At 45.7% G+C, this 24,056-nt stretch overlaps 3 protein-coding genes and 1 pseudogene across 4 annotated transcripts; 2 read left to right on the top strand and 2 right to left on the bottom strand.

Annotated features, from left to right (window-relative positions):
• Window positions 1–2,252: 2,252 nt before the first annotated feature.
• On the bottom strand, window positions 2,253–8,226 carry PTGES3L (prostaglandin E synthase 3 like). 2 transcript variants are annotated; one of them, XM_061175893.1, is made up of 8 exons: window positions 7,885–8,226; window positions 7,387–7,500; window positions 7,200–7,266; window positions 6,997–7,095; window positions 4,156–4,245; window positions 3,180–3,233; window positions 2,648–2,675; window positions 2,253–2,461 (listed from the first exon to the last, which is right to left on the bottom strand). In XM_061175893.1, exons 1-8 carry the CDS (start codon window positions 7,890–7,892, stop codon window positions 2,454–2,456), a joined length of 468 nt encoding a protein of 155 aa, XP_061031876.1. In that variant the 5' UTR covers window positions 7,893–8,226; the 3' UTR covers window positions 2,253–2,453. The 2 variants fall into 2 exon arrangements, with proteins under 2 accessions (XP_061031876.1, XP_061031875.1); XM_061175892.1 differs by having other exon boundaries at window positions 2,253–2,675.
• Window positions 5,707–6,177, bottom strand: LOC133080044 (large ribosomal subunit protein eL21-like; annotated as a pseudogene).
• A 180-nt stretch (window positions 8,227–8,406) lies between the features above and the next one.
• Window positions 8,407–16,389, top strand: RUNDC1 (RUN domain containing 1). Its single transcript, XM_061175849.1, has 5 exons — window positions 8,407–8,928; window positions 11,848–12,006; window positions 13,008–13,206; window positions 13,677–13,796; window positions 14,189–16,389. Exons 1-5 carry the CDS (start codon window positions 8,431–8,433, stop codon window positions 15,052–15,054), a joined length of 1,842 nt encoding a protein of 613 aa, XP_061031832.1. The 5' UTR covers window positions 8,407–8,430; the 3' UTR covers window positions 15,055–16,389.
• A 3,555-nt stretch (window positions 16,390–19,944) lies between these two features.
• On the top strand, window positions 19,945–22,400 carry RPL27 (ribosomal protein L27). The gene is made up of 5 exons (XM_061175894.1): window positions 19,945–20,016; window positions 20,257–20,339; window positions 21,311–21,480; window positions 22,103–22,213; window positions 22,326–22,400. Exons 2-5 carry the CDS (start codon window positions 20,259–20,261, stop codon window positions 22,372–22,374), a joined length of 411 nt encoding a protein of 136 aa, XP_061031877.1. The 5' UTR covers window positions 19,945–20,016; window positions 20,257–20,258; the 3' UTR covers window positions 22,375–22,400.
• The last annotated feature ends 1,656 nt before the right edge of the window (window positions 22,401–24,056 follow it).

Below are 24,056 nucleotides of genomic sequence, written 5' to 3'. Positions count from 1 at the left end.
ATTAAAAGTTAAGATTAACTTTCTGTTCTTTTAAATCAAGTAATAAAAAGCTTGAAGTTCCCAGATGTTTCAGAATTTAGGGTTTTTCTGATTTTAGGCAGTTATGCAGACCATACCCATGTGTTACGTAAAGTGTTCCATTTGGAACTCTGGAGCAACTCCGTGTGATCAAACGTATTAATATTTATGCTGAGAAATAAATACGCTAAATGGAATAAACAAAGACTATAAATAGCCTCACATCATTTTAGGTCATGTTTTGCTGCCGGATGAGTTTTGGTGTTAATTGTTTTTTTTTAAGTCAGTTTTTAGAAATTTTCGGTTTTCAGAATTGTGGGCAAGGGGACATATGCTATACAAGTTCAAGTCCCAGCTTTGCCACTTATTGTGACCTGTTTGAGCACATTAAGAGAAGACTTAATTATTTTACAAGGTTGATATGAAGTTCAAAATTTTTAATGAGATGATATTAAAATACTTAGTAAATTGTAAAGCACGATACAAATACAGATTTGCATTATGTTATTTTTTAAGTTTAAGAACTAATGTCAATATCAAAATGGGCAAAAGACATGGACAGAGCACATTAAAGGAAATATTAATCACTAATAAACAATGAGCAATCTCATAATTTAAAGCAAATTAAACCAGGGAATTCCCTGGCGGTCCAGTGGTTAGGATTCTGTATTCTCACTGCTGAGGGCCCGGGTTCAGTCCCTGGTTGGGGAACCAAGATCCCTCAAGTCCCTCGTCGTGGCCAGAAAGAAAAAAAATGAAGCAAATTAAACCAAGTATAATTTTATCTTGGCAAATATCTAAAAGGTTTTGGAGAATGGAGCACTCTTGGTGGAAGTGAAAATTGGTATGATTTCATCTAAAAGCAACTTGGCAACAGCTTTCAAAATGTTTATCTGCTCTTTGACCTAGCAATTCTACTTCTAGAAATTTACCCTATAGGAATTCCCTGGTGGTCCAGCAGTTAGGACTTGGTGCTTCCACTGCCAGGGCCCAGGTTCAGTCCCTGGTTGGGGAACTAAGATCCTGCCAGCCACGTGGTGTGGCCCGGAAAAAAAAAAAAAGAAATTTACCCTACAGATATTCTTGCCAAATATGTAAGGATCTACTTTTTAAACTGTTCCTTGCAGCCTTGTTTGAAAACTGAAAAAGACTAACAACAACCTAAATATCCCTTGATAAGGAACCAGTTAAATTATGGAAAATATATTCAACTGAATACCATGTAGCCATAAAGAAGAGTCAGATCTATGTATACTGATTTAGAAAGAGCTCCAATACATATTAAGTGAAAAAAAGCAGGGTACGAGATGTATATTAATAGTATGATTCCCATTGTGTACACACAGACGCATTGCATTTGCCTATGTGTTAAATTTTAATATATTGATATATTGTACTGTATATAAACAATACATGATATTGTGTATGTTTATGTTCCAGATATGTTGTATGTTTTATATATAACTATATAATTATATAATATAAATTATAGGTATTATGGAATTTATAACAGGTATAATATATAGATATAAAAATATAGACATAAATATATAAATTTATTGAAGAAACTGTTAACAGTGGTTACAGCTACTGAGGGAGTGCAAATTCTACTTTAAATTTTACACCCTTCTATACTATTTAATTTTTTAAACTATGTCCATATATTACTGAAATAAACTTTAGATTTTAATTTTTTTTAACAAATCTCAGTACTTTACCATGAATTCAAGGGCAAAGCCTGAGTATTGCATTTTGTTTAAGTCACAGTTTAAGTACACACTGGGCCCTCAGAAAATGTTTGTGGATGAATGAGGTAGCTGATGAATAGAGTAGTAAACAGACATAGGCATTAACTAATGTAACAATTAGCTTTAAAAGTGTAAAGATATTTAAAGGAATGCTCTCCTAGTGCCAATAAATGGCCTAACTGCTTTTTAAGTGCAAAAAAACATGTAAAGATATTTCTGGAGTATGCAGGAAGCTAAGGTGAGTTTCTGGCTGGTTCTAGAGGTGGCAGTATTAGCTATACAGTGAAAGGCTGGTTTCTGCTCTGAAGATCTGGGCATGGGAGAGTTCCCCAGCTTGGTTACAAGTCTGCTCCCAACATCTTTCTTCTTCCAATCTTGACAGTAAGGGCCAGGATCTCTGACACCCACCTCTCCACTGGAGAGGAGCTATAGACAGGAAGAGGCTTGCCTCTAGGAGGAAGAAGTACAAAAAGGAAAGAGACACAGAACAGTTCCTACAGATTTATTATAATCTATATGCTGCTTCTATGGCTTTTGCTCTTACACATATACACACACAGAGGCTCAAATACTCCAGAAAGCCCTGATGAGTGGCCCAAACACAAAGATTACAGCCAACTGGTAGGAAGTCAGAAGCCCCACCTGTCTACTCCTCTCCTATCCTGTCATCTGACGCAGCAGCCATAGTCAAGTGCCTAGGAAATAGAAATAAAGCATGAAGGAGGACCCTTAATAAAGAGCTTCTAGGAAAGTTTGGAGATCCCAGAGGACCCTGGCGCACAGCCAAAGAGCTGAGAAAGACCCAGGCCCTAGCTTGTTAGAGTGACTGGAAGATAGCCACAGCTTCCTCCCCAGCTCTGCTGTCACAGAAAGTTAATTACTTGTTGCGTCCGCACTGTCAGAATCATCCTGGGGGAAAAAAAAAGACAAAAGCACCTGTAGAGTCTGCAAAGAGTGGACATTTATGTTCACAAATGCTGCTCACTCCCTCCAGCTCTCCAGGTTTTCTTTGGTAATTTTCTGAATCACACAACTTCTTGGGAGCCTAACACGGAAGGATTTAAATTTTGTATGATAAAATAAGACACTTGTACTCAGTAAACAGCACTGTGCCATGCATCATTTAATGCCAGAATTTCAGTGAATGCTACTGGTCCTCACAGCTATAAAGATAATCAACAGGACCAGGTCTGCCCTAGATTGGAGAAGCAGAACGGGAGATGGAAGGGACAAGGGTCTTACTGGGGTTTTCTAGAGCATGAAGAAGAACATTTGACCTCCTGTGTCAAATTCAGATTTGGCTAACATGCACTGAGAACCACTATGTGCTAGAGACTGGGACAGGAGCTTTCTAGTATCTTATTTTTAAGGGCTAAAAGGAAAGGGAAAGGTTAAGGAGCAGGCTTTACTTACATCCAGGTCGTCCATTGCAGGGGGAGGTCTCTTGGTGCTGACCTTCTCCAAAAGCTGGTGGGAAGAGAAAAGTAGTCACAAGAGAGAAGAGGGGCAAAGGAAGAGCAACCTGCATATCGACGGACCACAGGAAAATGGTCCCAGGCAAACAACTGCCCCAGCTTTAAAGCCCCTAATACATCACTGGAATGAACTGGAGAAAAGTAAATTGATACCCCCCTTTTTAAAAAATTTTATTTTATATTGTAGTACAGTTGATTAACAATGTTGTGTTAGTTTCAGGTGTACAGCAAAGTGATTCAGTTATACCTATACATGCATCTATTCTTTTTCAAGTTCTTTTCCCATTTAAGTTATTACAGAATATTGAGCAGAGTTCCCTGTGCTATACGGTAAGTCCTTGTTGGTTATCTATTTTAATTATAGCAGTGTGTATATGAAATTGACCCCCTTTTTAAAAGGAAATTTAGACACACACACCTCCTTACTAATCCGGGTTACTATTAGTGTTTTTGCAACTTGAATAAATAGCTGAAATTCGGAAACCAAATATCGTATAGCACGGTGCAATTTATTGGGGATGGGTGATTTATTTTGTGATGTGAATTTTTATACTGCGTAGTTTGAGCTTCCCATGAAGCTATCTGGCTCAGGAAAAACACACACACATACACAAAGAAAATAGAAGAGAGAACAAGAATTACAGAAAAGTAGGGAAAGCTTTTGCCAAACTTGTTCGGAAGACAGGCTCTACTCTAAACAGTGAATGAATCTATGTATACAATTTCACTAACAGAATATTCACTTCTGTCATCCCTACTAAATAAACATTGCACAAAACATAAAGCCTATCACACCATTGAGCAACCTGCCTGGGGAGATCATATCCCTCTGCCTAGCCCTGACGACAATCCTCCAGAGCAATGTGTGCAGAGAGTCACAGAGAATGATTGAGATAGGCAGAAAACGGCATTACCTCTGCGTAATGGTCCACCTGAGCCAGCTCCACTTCTTCATCCCCTTCCCAGTCTCTCCAGTTATCAAAATCCACACACAACCACACTGGCTGCAGGAGGAAAGCACAGAGAGTCACAGGGCAGGAAGGCAGCAGCAGAAGTGCATAGATGAGTGTGGGTATGTGTGTGGGAGCATGCTTGGGGAAAAGAGGGTCAATGGGGGTATCGTCTTCCCAACAGCACCCCTTTAGTTAACCCCCCTCCAGGCTGCCACGTCATCAGCAGCAGCAGCAGCAAAGATTTACCAAGAACTTACTAAGTGCCAAGCACAATGCCAGGCATTGTAGGGGATGGAAAACATAGAAACTCTGTCCTCCAGGAGCCAACTGACTAGAAAGATAACACATCTAGAAAGATAACTGTATCATAAAGCATCCTAGGAGTCAAGCAGCATTCCCTGGAATCAGAGACAACCCTTTGAGGCCCATATTCCAAGTTCCCACATTTAGACAAGGAAAGAAATTATTTACTCGTTCATTTAACAGGTATTTATTGAACACATACTGTGGTTGGCACTGGGATTTTTAAAATGTTCACTACACAGTCCCAGCCATCAAGAAGCAAGTAGGGGACTTCCCTGGTGGTGCACTGGTTAAGAATCTGCCTGCCAGTGCAGGGGACACGGGTTCGAGCCCTGGTCCGGGAAGATCCCACATGCCACGGAGCAGCTAAGCCCGAGTGCCACAACTACTGAAGCCTGCGCGCCTAGAGCCTGTGCTCTGCAACAAGAGAAGCCACTGCAATGAGAAGCCCGCACACCGCAACGAAGAGCGGCCACAGCTCACCACAACTAGAGAAAGCCCGCGCGCAGCAATGAAGACCCAATGCAGCCAAAAATAAATAAATAAATAAATAAATAAATTTATTTTTTAAAAAAAGAAGCAAGTAGGGAAGGGAAATGTAAATAAATCATTATAATACAGTGTGGAAAGTATGACGGTGGGTTCTGTAGGGGATATTTTAGGAAGCCAGCCTTCTTGGAGTAGCAGGGCCTTGAAGGATAAGCAGGGGTTAGGTGGGCAAAGGTAGTGGTGATGGAGACTTTCCAGGAAGAAGGCATAGCTTGAGCAAAGATATTGACGTGCACAATAGCCTGGTGTGTGGAAGACAGCTGCAAGCAGTTTGCTGTGGCTGGAATGTGACATTTGAGGCAGAGAGTAAAGGGGTGTGAGGCTGCAGAAGGAAAGAACAGCCAAGTCATCAGCTTATATGCCATGCTATACAGGTGCTTAGACTCTAACCCAAATGGCAAAAGCTACAAGTTCAAATGCCTGAGAGTGTCAGGGATATAACGAAAAGGAGTGAAGTGAAGTGGAATGTATGCTCCATTTCAAGCTCCAACTCTAGGCATTTGGGAATTTAGACTGGTGTGGCCAGAGTCTCCAGTTTCCAAGAGAAGCTGAGAATCTGGATTTTTAGCTGAAATCTCTACGTTTTTATTTTTTTAATTTTTATTTATGTATTTATTTATTTATTTTTACAATCTAGATCTTTTATTTTCTTTATAGCTATCATGCCATGAATTCATAGGGAATGGGTTCCAACAGTTCAGGCTCCTTTCCATTGGTTCTCAAGAAGTGTGCTTCTCTGGGTGGAGCAGGCTGGTGCTTCAGCTGAACCCAAATACCTTTCTCTTTGGCTTCCTTCTTTTTCTGATCATTTTCCTTCACACATTTCAGGAAACTATCTCTGCTCTCAGAGTGCTTAATATGCTCAATATGCACATTAATTCTCTTGGCAATAATCTTGCCCTTAACTTGTTTGTTTACAGCGATGCCAACAGCATGCTGGGTAATGTTGTAGACTTGCAATTTTGCCATGGTAACATTTGTGGGGCATTCCTTTTTGAACAGAGCCCATTTGCTTGATATCTACAATACCATCTTTCTTGTAGATTCGCATGGAAGGAACAACTCCAAGTTTTTTAAAAGGCCTAGAGAACATATAGTGGGTGTCCTCCTCTTTCCCTTTGTGTTGGTCATTTTGGTGAGTTACTGGAAAATGGCGGTTCCGGCTGAAAGGTGAAATCTCCACATTTTTTAAAAATTAATTAATTAATTAATTAATTAATTAATTAATGGCTGCCTTGGGTCTTTGTTGCTGCGCACAGGCTTTCTCTAGTTGTGGCAAGCGGGGGCTACTCTTCATTGCGGTGCACGGGCTCTAGGCTTCAGTAGTTGTGGCACGTGGGCTCCGTAGTTGTGGCTCGCGGTCTCTAGAGCACAGGCTCAGTAGTCGTGGCGCACAGGCTTAGTTGCTCCACGGCATGTGGGATCTTCCAGGACCAGGGCTCCAACCTGTGTCCTCTGCATTGGCAGGTGGATTTTTAACCACTGAACCATCAGGGATGTCTGAAATCTCCACATTTTTAAATGTCAGTAGCCCATCAAAATAATTTTTTTAACACTTTGAAGACTGCTAAAACAAATTTGAGAGGCAGGTCCAGCCAGCATGCAGCCAATTTTCAACTTTTAGGGGAAAAGAAGCCACTGGAGGGTCTTAAGAGGAAAAGTGACAGGGTCAAATGTGTGTTTTAAACAGACCATCCTGCGAGGAATGCAGAGGATGGATTGAGGGTGGTGCTGAAAATATGCAACAAACCTCACCCAGTAATGGATAAGGCCTGAATTAGGAAGAGATTAAATCATGGATTCTATTTAGGAGGTCAAATAGGCAGGACCTGGTGAGTAACTGAATGTTGATGGGAAAGGAGCCAAGGGTGAGTCCCAGACCTAACTTGCCTATCTGGGTACACAGATAGAGAGCACAGGAGAAAAAGCGGCCACTTCCTGCACACCCACCTTGATATCCTCCTTAGTGAGTCGGGGCCAGGCCACCTTCTCCTTCCATTTCCTCACAAAGCAAGTAATGGAGCGGCCAAAGCGCTTATCCTGGGAGTCCTGCCAGATAGAGAGCATCATTCTTAGGGTCTGAGGTTTAGAATGAATCTCCATTTCCCAAGCAGCCTTCCCATCCAGCCCTTACTGCCCCACCCCACCCTTACCTTGCAGTTCACCTTGGCATAGAACTCAATCTCATTATAAAACTCCACTCCATCGGCATTCTTGCAGCTGAGGAGACAATGCAGCTAAGGAGACGAGGAGGCTGAGTGTGGAGTGTGGGGGCATTAGGAGAAGGGAAAGGTTCCCAAGAAGCCAGGCCCTGGCGGTGGGGGAGGGGGAGGGGATTACCTGAACACAATGCGGTGGTCTTCGATGAGCACGTGGACATCGGTGCTGTCCTCAACACAAAACTCCATGAACACATATTTGGGCCTGTCGTACCACAAGGTCCGAGCATGCTGCCTGAAGAGGAGTTGAGGTGGGGCTTCATAGGGGTGCGAGAGGGAAGACTGAGGGCATTTGGGAAAGGTCGGGGAAAATACAGGGACGTTTTATGCTATAGCACGGTCAAAGCGGAGCTAAATAAGACAGAAGGGGGTGGAAGGGGAGGGACGAGACTGGGGTGTGCGGTGAAGATGAACCTGAACCTGAACCTGAGGAGAACCGAAAGTGCGAGAGTAGAGAGGTAGGGAGTTATGGAGAACATTCAGGTCACACTTCCCCTCACCACCCCAAGGGTACAGAGACCTGGGGTCCGGGGTTCCCATGGGACCTCGCAGAACCTGGAGCGCCCAGAAAACGTGGGGAAAGGAATCTCTAGTGAAAGAGGCGGCCAGAAGCACTTACCGTGCCATGGCAGCTCCCGCTGCCCCGAGGCGTTTGGAATCCGAGGCAGGGGCCGCTATCTTTAGATCCTGGGAACTCCCCCAACAGCTGCCTCTCCTTACATGGTTGGGGAAAGGGTTTAGAGGAACGGGGAACGTGGCCTAAGCCAAGGGATCCGCACTCCGAAGAGACTCTGGGAGAGCATAGTCCCTGCAGCCCTTCACGTCTTGGGGTCTCCAGAAATACACACGTTAGGAATAGACGACCCGCCCGCCGGACCAGGGCAAGGATTAGAGGTCGATACACACGGAAGGACTTGTCCCGGCTTCATTCACCTGTTTCTCCAATGCTTAGTACACTCAGTGCCCGACACACAGCAGGCGCTCAGTAAAAAAAAAAAAAACCCACTGGCCAGAATTAAATCCCGAGGGAAGGCCGGCCCTGGATGACGTCTGAACTAGGTGACGTCTGGGCCCCGCCCAGCCGCTCCTCCGGGTTTCCCAGCTAGCGCGCCGTTGCCATGGCAGTAGGGGGGCGTGGCTGACGTGCGGCGGTGCTTCCTGAAACATGGCGGCTCTCAAAGCGGCTGCGGAGCCGGTAACAGGGGTGGCGGCCGTTGGACCAAAGGCGAAGGACGAAGAGGAGGAGGAAGAGGAGTCTCTTCCGCCGTGCGAGGCAGTGCGCTGGGCGCCGGTGGGGGCGGTGGCAGAGGCCGGGCCCGGGGCGGCGGCGTTCTCGGAAGAGGCGGCGGCCGAGGAGCCCGGAGCGGCCCCGGGCTCCCCGCCGGACTCGCCGGGCCGGACGCTGCGGCAGCTGCGGGCCGAGCGGCGGCGGCTGGACTCGGCGCTGCTCGCGCTGTCCTCGCATTTCGCGCAGGTGCAGTTCCGCCTGCGGCAGGTGGTGCGCGGGGCGCCGGCGGAGCAGCAGCGCCTCCTGACCGAGCTCGAGGACTTCGCCTTCCGCGGCTGCCCTCACGTCCTGGGTTACGGGAGCCCAGAGGACCCCGCCAGCGATGATGGCGACGGGATGCCGGGGGACCGGCCACGGTTGCGGGGCGAGGACCAGGTGAACAGCTGGGGCCGGGCCCCGAGGGATATGGGAATAGAGGGGTGGGTGGGTGGCGATGCTAACGCGGACGGAGGTAGCACTGGTGAGAAGCCGGCTCGTCTAGGTGGCTATGCGTGTCCCAGAAGATGAGACCAGACAGGTGTTCGGGGCCTGCTGAAAGGCAAGAGGACAGAGAGGCCTGGGAAGCTGATGGTGAGAGGTGTTCACCAAAGGTGTGGGAAGAGATGCAGGTGTGATGGGGTGAGAGGCAGAAGAGGGATGAGCGAGGAGAGTATTCAGAGGGCAACAGAGCAGCCAACTGAAACAGTGCAGCTCCCACTCACCTTGCCGTCGCCTCAAGAACCTAAGTCCTCAGCACATTTGCTGATAGAGTCCTCCGACCCTGGAGATTGAGAAAATTGCTTAGAGAAGAGCAAGTGAATTGAAATCCATGGAAATTTAGATCTACTCCCTGTCCGTGCTTTCCTAGAATCTAGAGAATGTCTTTAATCTTCAGACTCTTGTCTGGGTGAGAGCTTTGGTGAACAGCAAGGTCTCTTAGTAATTGTAAGAAACACAAGTCCTAATCATGTGAATTTCCTAATGCTGGTATTTTAAAACTCCTTCCCCATCCTACTTAATAACTAGGTATTCTAAAGGAAGCCCCTTTGGTAACTGTGACAAGATTCATTCAGTTAGTCAACACTAAATGCTGAGAATTTGTATGACAGCCCCAGGGGACGTTTCCTTACAGTCTTTGAACCTCTGTAAGTGCACAGTTGTAGATAGCTTGTTGGAAGAGACTGGCTGTTTTTCCTCCACCTTCTTATTGTTTAGGTTACAACCCATATGTGGCTTTCTTCCCACTTAAATTGGTTTTAACCAAGGAGACTTATCAGTAGCAGATATTGACTTGCTTATTTTAATCTGAAATGTTTCCAGTGCAGTCCTGTGTTTACTGTTCCACCCTTCTCTCCGTATACCCACAGCTCCTTGCACAAGTCCTCAGATTGCCAGACTTTTAAGGAACAGGTAGGATAGAAAGAATTTCTGTGGTCAGGCCCTGTTCAGGAGTGAGGAGCACCAAAGGTTTGGTGTGGATGTGGTGCTCTTTTGGTTGTCCGTTTTTACTTTTAGAAACAGTGTACAACTTAAAAAACAAAAACAAAACAAAACAAAAACTGTAGCGCTCAAAACACCTAATAAGCAGCTGTAATCTTGTGTGCATCTATTGACACATGAACAGGTGGTGCCAAAGTGGGGACATGTTTGAACCAAACGATTTACTACTTATCAGTTCCAGTTTTTTGTTTTTTTAACCAGTATTTTCTCTCGCTTCATACTGGAAATTATTTCTGTTATTTCCTGCCTTGCACCAGAGCTCGTTGTTCTCACCTAGTAAACATGTTTGCCCACACTCCAGTAAATCACATACTCAGTAATTACCATGGCAGGTAACAGTGTTCAGCAGACACACTCATGAAAATGGAATCAGGATCTATGGCTGGTTTCTTTCTTCTTTGGCTTTATAATGTTGGGATGGGATACAATGAAAACAAAAACAAAGTTTCCCTAGTCCTTTCCCTTTGGGCTGGTTAGACAACTTTTTCCATAAGAGTTCATTATTTGGAATGTGCCCTTCTGGACCTGATTGCGTTCAGTAACATACAGCAAATGTGTACTGAGAGCTTACCCTGTGCCAGACACAGTGCTAGGCCCTGGGGGTAGTCAGGGCCTTTGCCCTTAAGGAGTTCATAGACTTGGGGAGACAGAATCCTAAACAAATCATTATAATGTGACATGAGCTAGAGTAGAAGTGTGTACAAAATACAGAGGAAGTGATTGGTTCTGCCTGGGGAAATCGAGGAAACCTCTTAAAGAATAGCTAGGCCTTCACTAAGTGGGGGAGAAGAACAGGGTTCTAAGAAAAAACCAGGACACTGGGAAAGCTTTGGAGAGGCAGTATCCCCTGAGAAAAGACTTGCTTTCATATTGAGCAAAGCTAAAGCAAGAGGATTGCTTTTTAAATAGCTAAACAAAAAGTTAATTTGTTGTTTTTCATTTGTTCTCTCTCATACCTTACTTCTGGAGGCCTTGGTAAGTACCATTTTAAGATTAAATTTAATATCCTATAGACATCTAGTTTAAAATGCAGCCTTACACCTGTAAATGATTTGCTAGTTCTGCTTTGTTTTGTTTTTGATATTCAAAAAAGGCAAGGAAGAAGCAGTTTTTGAGAATACATTGGCAAGACCTTACCTCTCCGAAGGGTTTTTCGTCATTTAAATGCAGAAACTACCTGGTGGCCAACAGTGAGAAAAGGCGTCACTGGTCAGGGAACCTTACCGAACTTTTTTTTTTTTTTTTTTAACCTAATTACCTTCTCACCCCTATTACTTGGCTTTGAATTTTTTTCACTGCCCCAGGTACCTGTGTGTGTTTGATTTTGCAATACATTGGAGGCGCTTTGGACCTTAAGAAAGCTGGTTATGAGTTATAAAGCCTCTCTCTACACCCTTACCTCCAGATTCTCTCGCAAAATTTGGCTGTAGCAAGTATTCAGGACTTGTTCTGTGGTAATTGGCTCTGGAGGATGGCATGTTTAATTCCAGGGAGGCTGTCTTGGCTGAGATAAATTGTGGCAATCTTAACTAGACCTGAGGGGGTGGGAAGCAATCTTAACAAAAGGCCCCATTGTATTCATATCCTATTTCCAATGAAGGACAAATACTTTCTTAAAGAAAACAGGCATTTAATAAATTGCCCTGATGAGATAATTATTCTCATTTTTGAACCTGTCCCATGAATTCTGTATTTCATTCGGGTTACTTGGAAACATTTTATATTTTACTAGTCATTATTGGCTTAAGAGAATTCATAATGTGCCCTGACTTTTTCTTTTCCTGTGAAATCGACCCAAATCTTTTCCCATCTTAGAGTGAGCAGGAGAAACGGGAACATCTGGAAACCCAAAGGGAGAAGCAGAAGGAACTGATACTGCAGCTCAAAACCCAGCTCGATGACCTGGAGACGTTTGCCTATCAGGAAGGCAGTTACGACTCCCTGCCGCAGTCGGTGGTCTTGGAAAGGCAGCGGGTGAGCAGATCCAGAGGCACCTCCTCCACTGCCTCGGGTTACCTTGTCCCTTCCAGCATTCACAGGACAGCCTTGTCCAGCTTGCTCACCCTCGGCCTCACTGCTGGCCCATATCAAAGGGAAATTTTGCTGCTACCTGGGACCAGTCTTTATTCACACATGGAAACACACATGCCAAAGCTTTCTAATATGATGATTGAGCTCTTTTTTTTTTTTTTGGTGGCTATTATTATTAATAATAGTAGTAATATATAATAATAAAAGAAATAATTTCTTTCATTTGATCATTGAAACCGTTCTACTTGGGCACTTCATACGATGTGAACTAGTTTTCTCCCCCAGCACCAGTCAATAAATATTCCAGGAATCCTGACTTTAATGCTGTATTTATTAAAGCAACACCTGGGCAGACAGGTAAATCTGCTAGTCAAAACACAGTCTCCTTTACACGTTTGTCTCTCTGGAGCTGTGATGTGGCTGTTTTTCTGGCAGGGCTGGAGTTATACATTATCTGGTTTTCAAATTGTTCTTCATATTGTCACTAGGATATTTTGGCTGTAACGTGCCTGGATGTTTCGTAGAACTTTTCCTTTAGTTGCCTAGAGTAGTAAGGCAAGAAGGGATGAGAAGGGCTAGAAACTAAGGGAAATCAGTATTTATTCTCTTGGAGGCCATGGGGGAAGCTAACTATGGGGCTTTTGGGATCATCAGCCACTTTGGATCATTCACACTGTTGTTCTCTTGAGTGAAATTTACCTGGCCTGCTAGAAAATTTGCAGTGAGAGGAGCCATTTCTGTCAGAGAGGAACCAGGGGTCCTTGTTTCTATAAGAGAAGTAAAAGGCCTGTGCCCTCACCTTGATCAGCAGTTGCACCATTTTTCTCACAAGTTTGATTTCCATTTAAGGGTAGGAGGGAGGCACACTAGTAAAGGTTCTCCTTCTTCCTAACCCTCTCCCTGAAAATTCCAAAGGGTGTGCTCATGGCTTGTAGTCTTGATAGGTGATCATCGATGAGTTAATAAAGAAACTGGACATGAACCTGAATGAGGACCTCAGTTCACTCTCCACTGAGGAGCTTCGGCAGCGTGTGGATGTAGCTGTAGCTCAGATCGTCAACCCAGCCCGAGTGAAAGAACAGCTGGTTGAGCAGCTGAAAACTCAGATCCGAGACCTCGAGATGTTCATCAGCTTCATCCAAGGTCAGAGGAGGGATGGAAAGAGAAGGGTGGCTGGGTGTCATCATAATTATATGTATTATGAGTACTAACACCTAAAGGTGCCAGTCCTTGATGTATATGTAAGAGGTTTGATCACTCGGTAAGGGAGCCAGCATGGTGGAGTAGAAAGGACATGGATTGTAAAACCAGAGAGTTAAAATCTCAGCCCTGCCCCTTACTGGCTTCGTGTCCTTCGTAGACTAATGAGGTTAGGCAGGTTCCTAACCTCTTCAGTCCCGCTCTCCTCCTCCATAAAATGATGATTCGTGCTTCCTTCACTCAGCAGATATTTATTGAGCCAGCTAGTATATGCCAGTCACTGTTCCACACGATGAAATACTATTTGTAAAAGTCTTGTCACGTGGTAGGCACTAGTAAATAGTATTTCTCCTTTAAAAATCTGCCAAAAAGAGGCTAAATAAATGTCTCCTCTTTGTAACTTCTGACTGCAGATGAAGTAGGAAGCCCATTACAGACAGGTAGTGGACACTGTGAGTGCAAGGCCAGTGGGAAGACAGGAAACGGCTCCTGCAGAACTGGCGGCAGCAGACCACCTCCAGGAAACAGCAGAAGTAAGTACAGCTTCCAGAATGCGCAAATCTGTAGAGACGGAAAGTAGATTAGGGGTTGCCTAGGCTGGGGGATCGGGGAGAAGTAGGGAGTGGGAAATGCCAACGGTACACGGTTTCTTTGCGGGATGATGGTTGCCCAACTCTGTGAATATACGAAAAACCACTGAAGTATACACTTTTAATGGGTAAGTTGAGTGTTATGTGAATCATATCTCAAAATAGTTATTACTAACCAAAAAAAGTAAGCCCAGCGACATCCTAGGTGGCTCTTGGCTTCATGTGGGACCCATGCTGTGGCTCAGAAGCAAGACTGGATCTCAGCTTGTGACTTGTTGACTGTCCCTCTGACCACTGTGGCCTCTCACTGATGAGTCGTTGTGTTTTCTACGCAGCAAAGGCAGAAGACATGAAGAGAGTTCGGGAGACAGGGCTGCACCTGATGCGGCGAGCGCTGGCAGTGCTCCAGATCTTTGCTGTCAGCCAGTTCGGTTGCGCCACGGGCCAGATCCCGCAGACCCTGTGGCAGAGGGACCAGGCTGACAGGGACTACTCCCCCTTACTGAAGAGGCTGGAGGTGTCAGTAGACAGGGTGAAGCAGCTGGCCTTGAGGCACCAGGCGCACGACCACTTCATCAGCTCCGCCGGCCTCCAGGACCTCTCTCTGGGAGGCAAGGACGAGCTGACCGCGGCTGTGCGGAAGGAGCTGACTGTGGCCGTGAGGGACCTGCTGGCCCATGGACTGTACGCCTCCTCACCGGGGATGAGCCTCGTCATGGCCCCCATCGCCTGTCTGCTGCCGGCCTTCTCCTCGGCCCCCGAGGCCATGCACCCCTGGGAGCTCTTTGTAAAGTACTACCACGCTAAGAACGGCCGTGCTTACGTGGAATCCCCCGCCCGGAAGCTCTCACAGTCCTTCGCCCTGCCTGTCATGGGAGGCGCTGTGGTGACGCCCAAGCAGAGCCTGCTGACAGCCATCCACATGGTGCTGACGGAGCACGACCCTTTTAAGCGCAGTGCAGACTCGGAGCTGAAGGCCTTGGTGTGCATGGCGCTGAATGAGCAGCGTCTTGTGTCCTGGGTGAACCTCATCTGCAAGTCGGGGTCGCTTATCGAGCCCCACTACCAGCCCTGGAGCTACATGGCACACACAGGCTTTGAGAGCGCCCTCAACCTGCTTAGCCGCCTCAGCAGCCTCAAGTTCAGCCTCCCTGTAGACCTGGCTGTGCGCCAGCTCAAGAACATCAAAGATGCCTTTTGATGAGAATGCCCGGGCCCCAGACCAGCATCTTGCTCAATAAGGATAGATGGTTAGTCTTCTAGGATAAGAGCAAGAATTAGGAGGAGGGGCTAAAGACATTTTCCCTAGCCAGATGATGCAAAGTCTCTCTCCCCCATCAACTTAGCATCTCAGAAAGATATGCTGGAGACCCTCTTGTTAAAAGGTTCTGCCCTGGCGTGTAACCACGGTGTACATGGGAGCACATATACTTGAGCCTGTTGGAAAGAAGTCAGTCATGGCACGCACTCATCGTGCCATGTCTGATTTGTAGAAAATCCGGGTTGCTGTAACCATTCTCTTCACGGTGGTGAGGGACAGCATGAGTGAGTTGTTGGTCCTGGAAGACATTCAACGTAGGGCTCCTGTCAGTCAAGTTGCGAGCCATCTTCCTTCACTTGAAGCAGGTTTGAGAGAATCCTAGGTCAGAATTCACATTCCTTTTGTGAATACTGATGCCTCTTTCTTCCTGACCCCAAGGTCAGGGGAGGCCGTGTGTGTTCCATAGCTGCCTCTAAAACCGGGAGTGGGAATATCTGAGAACAGCATTTCTAAGGGTGTTTACCACAGTTGATTTTTTTTTTTTTTTTTGGCTGCGCCGAGCAGCTTGCGGGATCTTAGTTCCCCGGCCAGGGATTGAACCCCGGGCCCACAGCAGTGAAAACGCCGAGTCTTAGCCACTGGACCGCCAGGGAATTCCCCACAGTTGATTTTAATATGAGCCCTTTTTCATGTAGAGGTAAGAATGGAAATCTGTCACTGACCACGTGGTCCTTGCCTCACAGCCCAGATGATGGTCTTTCGGTTTTGGAGCAGGTTTACCAGGACAGCCACCATCTGGTACCATGTCCTCTGGCGAGTAACCTTTCCTCTGCGCACCTCCCAGCCCCTCAGAAGGAAACGTGTCCAAGGTGTGTTCCACGTGTCCTGGAGGCTGGATGGTAGAGGAGGTCTGACCACGTGATCATACTACAGCGGGGGTAGGAACTGTGGCAGATCACTGGTGACAAAGAAGGGGCTTGGCATTTCCTTGTAAAACTGACTCTAGATTGGTCCGATTGGGTCTCTTTTAACCTTTTTAGTTCATGTTTGCCATTCAGCTTGCATCCTGCTCTGGAACTGACCAAAGATGAGCAAAGTGTATCACCTTCCGGAAAGCCAAATGGGTTCCCAACACTACTGATTCAGCATCGTTTCATGTATTAAATTGCCAGCTGCACTTTGTGTCTGCACTATTATGTAGTGCATTTTAACTTAATTTTTTCAGTAAGATATTATTTAAGATATATTCTTGATAATTCATTAGAATTAGTCCTCCTTCATGTGAAACAGGATAAGTGTAAAATGTTGTGAAAAATGGTATCTGTGGTTGCTAATAAAATCATAGTATTTTGTGTAGCTTCTCTGCAAAGACCTTAGAGACCATTGGCTTTGGTTTATAAGTCTGGGCATTGTCAGCGTATCTGATCCAGATCAGTATTTCCTTGAGCAATGCCTGGCTCCTGGCCTTTCTGCCTCTTCTCTGCCCCCTGCGCTGGATCAACTCAGCTTTGGTGGTGTTTCCCCCCCTACCCCCCTTGAACAAATTCATGAGAAAGTGTCGTTGGCATTATCATCCCATCTTTCCCAGGCCTACAGTCCTATCCCCACAACAGATCTCACCACACATGCCACTTTAGGAATTGGCGCTTTTAAATTCACTTGTCTGGATACCATTTAGGGTGGGTGATAAGTGCTATAGTCATATGGCATAGCCCTGGATCACCCCAGTATTATCTTTTTCCAGTCCTCACAAAAACTGGTATTAAGGCTTTTATGCTAACATCATGAGAAGCATTTTGTGTGTGTGCCATCCTAATTTAATTCTCACTACATGTAAGGCAGGACAATATTATCCACATTTTATAGCTGAGGAAACTGAACTGCAGAGGTTAAATATTTTGTCCACGTTTACATGTTGGAAGAGCTGGGATTTGAACCCAAGTTGCCTGAATCCAAATCCTATGGTCTTTATACTGTTATGTTACCTCATTGTATCATGCTGCTTCTAGATATTTTGTTCCTCTCTCTCCTTTATCCACCCCCTCACTTCACCATCACTGTGGATGAACAGGTATTTTCCACATGCCTGCCAGAAATTTCAGCTGCCAAAGGACTAGGCTGCAGGGAGATGGGCAGACAGCCATTGCTCTGCCAAGTTCTTCATGAAACTTAAAGACATGTAGAGACAGAGACAAGCCTGCCAGCAGGCCAGCAGTCACATACCTGCTAGTCACTGATAACATCTGCATTATAACTGAGGACAGAGGTCTGTGCTTCGCTTGGAGTGAGGCAGACAGGATGAAGGAGGAGAGGAGGGACTGTCAGCCGAGGTCTAAGGCTATGCAAGAACAGAATGAAAGAGAGCCGTGGATATGTATCCAATGAAAGTGCAGGGTCCATTGTATGATCTGCAAGGCATTGTTAAAGATTCCCAAGGTGCTCTGCCTTCATTCATTCACTACTGAGCACCCACCAACTGCTTGGGCCAGGCTAGGTGCTCAGAACTTATCTCTCCCTGCCTTCAAGGAACACAAGATTTAGCAAAGGAGGTAGCAAGCCAATTGGAGATTTGAGTAGCTTGTTAAAACACAAATTGCTGGGTTCCATCCCCAGAGTTTTTTATTCAGTAGCTCTGAGAATTTGCATTTCTAACAAGTTCCCATGCTTGTTATGCTGATGATGCTGGTCTGGGGACCACACTTTGACAACCACTGATCCAAACCAACTGAAATACGTTCTATAGTAAAATTAAGTATGGATTGGATTGCTGAGGGAGCATAGAGAAGGAAGAGATGAATTCTGCCTGGGAGAATTCTAGAGTGGCCTTGAAGGATGGATAGGATTTTGCCCAGCTACAGTGGAGGAGAAGAATAACGAAACGTGGAACAGCTTGCATGAAGACCCTGGCGCTCAGAAGGGGTCGGATCTTTGAGTAGTTGAGCTGGCTGGAACCCAGGTGGTATGTGAAGGGTGTGGAGGAGACAGGAACTTATACTGCATGGAAGATAGAGAGGAAGGGAGTGAGAGTTCAAACTTTGGTACAGAGAGCCAACGAAGGATTTCAGGTAAGTGACGGACTTAAGAGTTGTGTTTAGAGAACTTTCTAAAAATAAGATCTATAGCTCATGGCTCCACACCAGACCTGAATTGGAATCTCTTCAGTTGGCAGTGCATATTTAATAAGCATCCCAAGCAATTTTTGACCCACCCTAAGTTTTGAGGAGGGACTGGAGAAAACAAAGAACTGAAGCTGGATCAGTTAGGGAGCAGGTGTAAAAGGATAGAAAAGATTTAAAAGACGTGAGGCAAAATTCACAGGATTTAGTTACTAATTTGATTTGGAGAGTTTTAGTATGTGATAAGAGTTCAAGGCAATGACAAGATTTCAGGGTTTGGTTTCTGTTTTCCAAGAGAGAAACAACAAAAGAGACAGAAGCAGATAAGGAGGCTGCAAGAAGACCATGGAGGTGGAAATGGACAGGGTCGTGTGGTGCCGTGGCAAGAGCACAGGCTTGGGAACGGGGGAACCTTGATCTGCGCCACCAACTCCGTGACTTTGCTGCTCTAGAACTGTCCTCTCATCTTTGAGATGACAGAGTAGACGATCTCTGAGTTCCTTTCCAACTCTACAATGTCATATTACAAATTAAAACAAAACATTTTCATTAAATATAGAAATATAAGTACATAATTAGTGTGATAAACTATTGGAATGAAGTCCTGAGGGCTGCAGGGGAAATTGGTCCCTGGAGAGCCTGAAGAAGAGAAATGATGAAACCCTGATTGTTCCCACGTCTTGCCCAAGACCAACCCTATAGATTCGTCAGTGTTCAAATGAGCAAAAACTATAAGATGGTTTCTCTTTCTCTTGAACTCGGAAGACACCTAAGGAACCATCTAAAAACACTCTTCCAGTAAGTGATGGGAAATAATTCAGTTTGAGAGCCAACTAGACCTGGGTTCAAACCTAGATTTGATGATCAGAGCCTTAGGCTCTCTAAATCTCAATTTCCTCATGTCTAAATGGGAGGAAAATACTCAAGATGCAGATTCCTGAGAATTAAATAGCAGTTGACTTACCTAAAGTGCCTAGCATCTTGCCTGGCACAGAGTGGGTACTCAATTTGGTGACTGGGTAAACAGTATGGGCTCAGGAGGACTGCTTGAATCTGAGTTCCCAGCTTGATCACGTACTAGCTGTGGATTTGGGGCAAATTACTTAACCTCCCCAAACCACAGTATCTTCAACTGTGGAATGGAGATAACATTACTTATCTCTTAGTGTCGTTATGAGGATCAAAAGAGATAATACATGTAAATAGATTAACTTGGCCTGACACAGGGTACGCGGCTGCTAGTATCGCCATAATCGTCCTTCATCTCCCTCCTTTATTCTGGTCGGAAATGTCTCTGACATCATTAGACTCTAAATGTTGAGGGCAAGTTCCCTTGTTTGATTGATCTTCGTCTCTTCCTTATGCGTAACTGTACACAGTTGGTACTAATAAATGTCCTATTTTGTTTCTTACTGTTCCAAAGCAAAAAAAGTAAATTTCAAACTGTGCCTCCCCCACCCGGTAGCGCCAGAGAAAGGAACTACAACCAAGGCGGCAGAGGAGCAGCTGCGTCCACGTAAAAGCCTTCCGGGGGAGGCAGAACTCCTTTGCCCTGACTACTGCTGGAGCTGCTCATAAAGTTTGATTTGAATAAAAAAGCTGCCAGGCCTTCCTTTCCCTTCAAGAGCTTCTTCCGCCCTCAACACAGATTCTGAGCGCCACGCAAGAGGGGGTGGGGGGAGAAGCCCGAGGGGGCGGGACAGGAAGTGAGGTCACCCTCCCTGGGGTGAAAGGTAAGCGGAAGTGCCCTTTCTTTCTCTGCTGTAGTCCCGAGAGGTTGCTGCCGGTGAGTAGAGGCTGGAGCAGGGTATTACAATCCGCAGGCATCCGCGGCCTGGGGGTCGAGTTGCGGGGTGGTGCTGGGTGCTTTTCATTTCTCGGTCTCTGACGGCTTCGTAGCGGATCCTGTTCTGCGAGCAGGACCTGCGGGCGGCCTGAGCCGAGACGGCAGTGAACGCCGCTGAAGTTTCGGGCCCACAGCCTGAGCTGGCGGGTTTCTGAGCGGCCCCTTCTCTTTCCTCTGCAGAAATGGGCAAGTTCATGAAACCCGGGAAGGTGGTGCTGGTCCTGGCCGGTCGCTACTCCGGACGCAAAGCGGTCATCGTGAAGGTACCAGCCTCGCGAACCTGTGCCCCTTTGTATCCCGTGAATGGGGCGGGCGGGCAACTTGGAATTCAAGACGTAGTTTGGGGGCATTACCCACTGAGCATTGCGAATGGTGGTGGGGTGGTGAATGCATGAGAGCTTTTGAGAGAGAAAGACGCAAAATAACAAATGGGAGTTGAATTGGACAGCTAACACCCAACGCGTTCTGTATCAAAGAGGTTTTAAATAATACTAATGACTGACGTTTATTGAACGCTTGCTTGGTGCCTGGCACTGTCTTATAGGTGTCGTCATGTGCAATCCTTGCGGTAACCATAAGGTTACTTTCTACTGCGAAGGTTTAGAGATGTTAAGTTTCACCTGAGGTCAAACAGGTAGTAAGTGCTGCAGCTGGGACTCCGTAAAAAGAGGAGAAATTGTTTCTAGTTAAAATGGTCACTTAGCATAATCTAGCCGTTCACTGTTTGCCTTTTACCTACGTCTTTAGCCTTTTATGAGATTTTCCTAAGCTCTGGCCACATACACCACTGCTGTTGACTGTTGGGGACACCGGGGCACCCTTGGTTCCCTTTCCTCCGTCTCCCTGAGGCTGGTTTTGGAGTTAGGCAGCCAGGTTTGGAATCCTGCCTCTAACCCTTCCTAGCAGTGCAATCCTGGAGGAAGTTAAGAGATGTAAAGTCCTGAGAACTAGTGCTTGGCATATAGCAATCACTTCATAATTGTTAACTGTTGTTACATTTTAAATCTCTTACCTCCCAGGAACCCTTCCAGATTTTTCCTGGTGGGAAGGATACCACCCTTTTCCCTGTTACTCTTTGGGCATCTAGCATAGCACTTAGTTAGAATGTCTGCTTTGTGTGGTTTTTAAAATAGTGGGTCTCAGAGGCCTAGGGGTTGAGGGTGTTCTTTCTATACACGCCCTACATCTAGCAAAGGGCCTAAACAGCAATAACATGTAATTCTTGCTCATTCAGAACATTGATGATGGCACCTCAGACCGACCCTACAGCCATGCTCTGGTGGCTGGAATTGATCGCTATCCCCGCAAAGTGACAGCTGCCATGGGCAAGAAGAAAATTGCCAAGAGGTCAAAGATCAAGTCTTTCGTGAAAGTTTATAATTATAATCACCTCATGCCCACAAGGTGAGCCTTTCAAGAATGGGAATGAAAGTGACTTTTTCTACCTTTTCCCTCTCTCTGCCCTGCTGAATAAGGAGACAACCTTGTAGCCACTCCAGTGGAAGAGACATCATTTTCAATTTGTCATTTGGCCGTGGTTTCCAGTGTTGCCTCTTTAATCCATCTTGGAAGTGTTCACTTTCCTGTCATTTTCTATTGATTTCCCTGACTTGGCAGAGCCGGATTGAAAAACCTCTTCCAAACTTGCTCTCGATCTGTCTCTCTCCTCACCTGAAAATTCTTTGAAGTATTGAGTAAAGGTTGTTCCATTTGTTTCCAGCCACAGTAAACACAGGCATAGAATCTGGCCTGCCTTCTTCCACTCTCAAGGATAATAGTTATTATAGGGTAGGGTAGTTGTGGGAAACTGAGAATGAATTGTGAAGTTTTTCAGTAGTTTGAATCTATGTAAATGAGTTTGTTAAAACTGGGCATTTCCAAAGAATATCATCAGGACTTTAGCACAGTTTTGATGATAGCTCCTATGGAGTCAGACCTTAACATGCCAATGTCCCAGGAGTGGGGCGGAGGGGTGAAGGCCCTGGCAGCATGTGGGCTGCTCCTACCTTCCTGCCATTGTACCCAGGTACTCTGTGGATATCCCCTTGGACAAAACTGTTGTCAACAAGGATGTCTTCAGAGACCCTGCCCTCAAACGCAAGGCCCGACGAGAGGCCAAGGTCAAGTTTGAGGAGAGGTAAGTAGGCTTTGGTAGTGAATGCTGGAGTATGGTTTCACTGTTCTCCATGAAGACAGTTTTGTCTTCTGTGATTCCTCCCCTCATTAGTGTCCTTTTTTCCCCCCTCTAGATACAAGACCGGCAAGAACAAATGGTTCTTTCAGAAGCTGCGGTTTTAGGTCTGTCTTGTTTCAGTCATTAAAAATACCAAAAAAAAAAAACATGTGTCTGCCTTCTTGTTATTAGACTGGGAAAGAACATTCATACGATGAGAGACACTGGGTGGTGGATGAGGGACTGTGGGAAAATATAAAATAAAAGGTAAATCTGCCTTTGTGAGACATGGGCTACTTCTGTCCATAGCCTCATAATCCTTTAGTGGTCTAGCTCAATGGGTAAAATGTGATATTGAACTGTTTCCCCAAAAGATCTACTCTGGACATTTTTAGGTGTGGAATTGTTTAAGCATCCCTGGCTTCAACCCATTACATACCTAGAGAACTGTTCCCCCACCACCACCACCATTGTGACAACCAAAGGCCCCTCTGAGTGGACACCATCTGCTTTGGATTAAGAGTCACTAACTTGAGGTGGTTTGTTAAACCAGAGTGCCAGATTTGGTAGGTCAGAATTCAGCATCTTGTCAAGTGATGTTGGTGCTGCTTGGACGAGGACCACACTGGAGAACTGCTCTAGATGGGGATGGACACCAACAATGAAGGCCTGAGCCCCAAAGCAGCCATTCCTAGTGGAATTCCTAGCCAAATGGTCTGGCTGGCAGAGACAGGCAAGAAAGGGTGTGATTCAAGGGGTTTGGGCTCTGGATTGTCACCACTGTGTTACAGGAAAGGCATTTGGCCTTTCTATAGCATTTTACCTCTCATTGGATACTTAACTGTGACTGGTGTTACTGATGAAATAGGTTCTCCAGCCAAGCTGGTACTAAGTCACTAAATGGAACTAGGATTCAAATGGCCCTATTTGCCAAGCTTCACACTTGGCACACTTTCAGCTGGGGTGAGAGGTGGGGGCTTGAGAAAGGGGCTCAGTAAGTTACTCTGAGTGGGAAGCCCTGGACTAGGTGAAAATAGAAAACATCCTGCACTGTTCTATGTATATTCATTCGACTCATCTCACCCTTAAGTGTTTTTTGGTTTTTTTTTGTGTGGCTGCATTGGGTCTTCGTTGCTACGCGCAGGCTTTTCTCTAGTTGCGGCGAGCGGGGGTTACTCTTCGTTGCAGTGCGCGGGCTTATTGCGGTGACTTCTCGTTGCGGAGCACGGGCTCTAGAGCACAGGCTCGGTAGTTGTGGCACAGGGGCTTAGTTGCTCCGCGGTATGTGGGATCTTCTCGGACCAGGGCTCGGACCTGTGTACCCTGCGTTGGCAGGCGGATTCTTAACCACTGCGCCACCAGGGAAGCCCCTCACCCTTAAGTGTTCGATGTCTCCAATAAGTAGCTTGCCTACTCACAGTCACAAATGGAACTATGTTTAAACCCTCCTTTAACTAAAATTTCAAGTTCAAATACTCTTCCAACCAGGTTTGGATACATGCATCACTTCCTAGCAATGTGACTTTGGGCAGGTTTCTACACTTCTGTGCCTCACAAGTTTAGAATCTCATCGGGCAAATGGAACCAACTTCAAGGGGTTGTTTTGAAGGTTGAGTTAATTCATGAAAAGCAGAATTGGTATTGGGCACATAACAGCTCTCAAGTGCTGGCTATTGCTACAGCTTCGTCAACTTGATGGGGCTTTATCTGTCCTGGTTGCATTTCTCATTCAGTTATCAACATCTGCATGTTCTGGGCAACATTCTAAGCTCTTGGGAAATAGCCATTAACAAAGCAGACAAAATTC

Source organism: Eubalaena glacialis, chromosome 19 (genome assembly GCF_028564815.1).
Source record: "Eubalaena glacialis isolate mEubGla1 chromosome 19, mEubGla1.1.hap2.+ XY, whole genome shotgun sequence".
Taxonomy (NCBI): Eukaryota; Metazoa; Chordata; class Mammalia; order Artiodactyla; family Balaenidae; genus Eubalaena; species Eubalaena glacialis.
The sequence above is the reverse complement of the archived record's forward strand: the minus strand, read 5'-3'. Positions and strand labels throughout refer to the sequence as shown.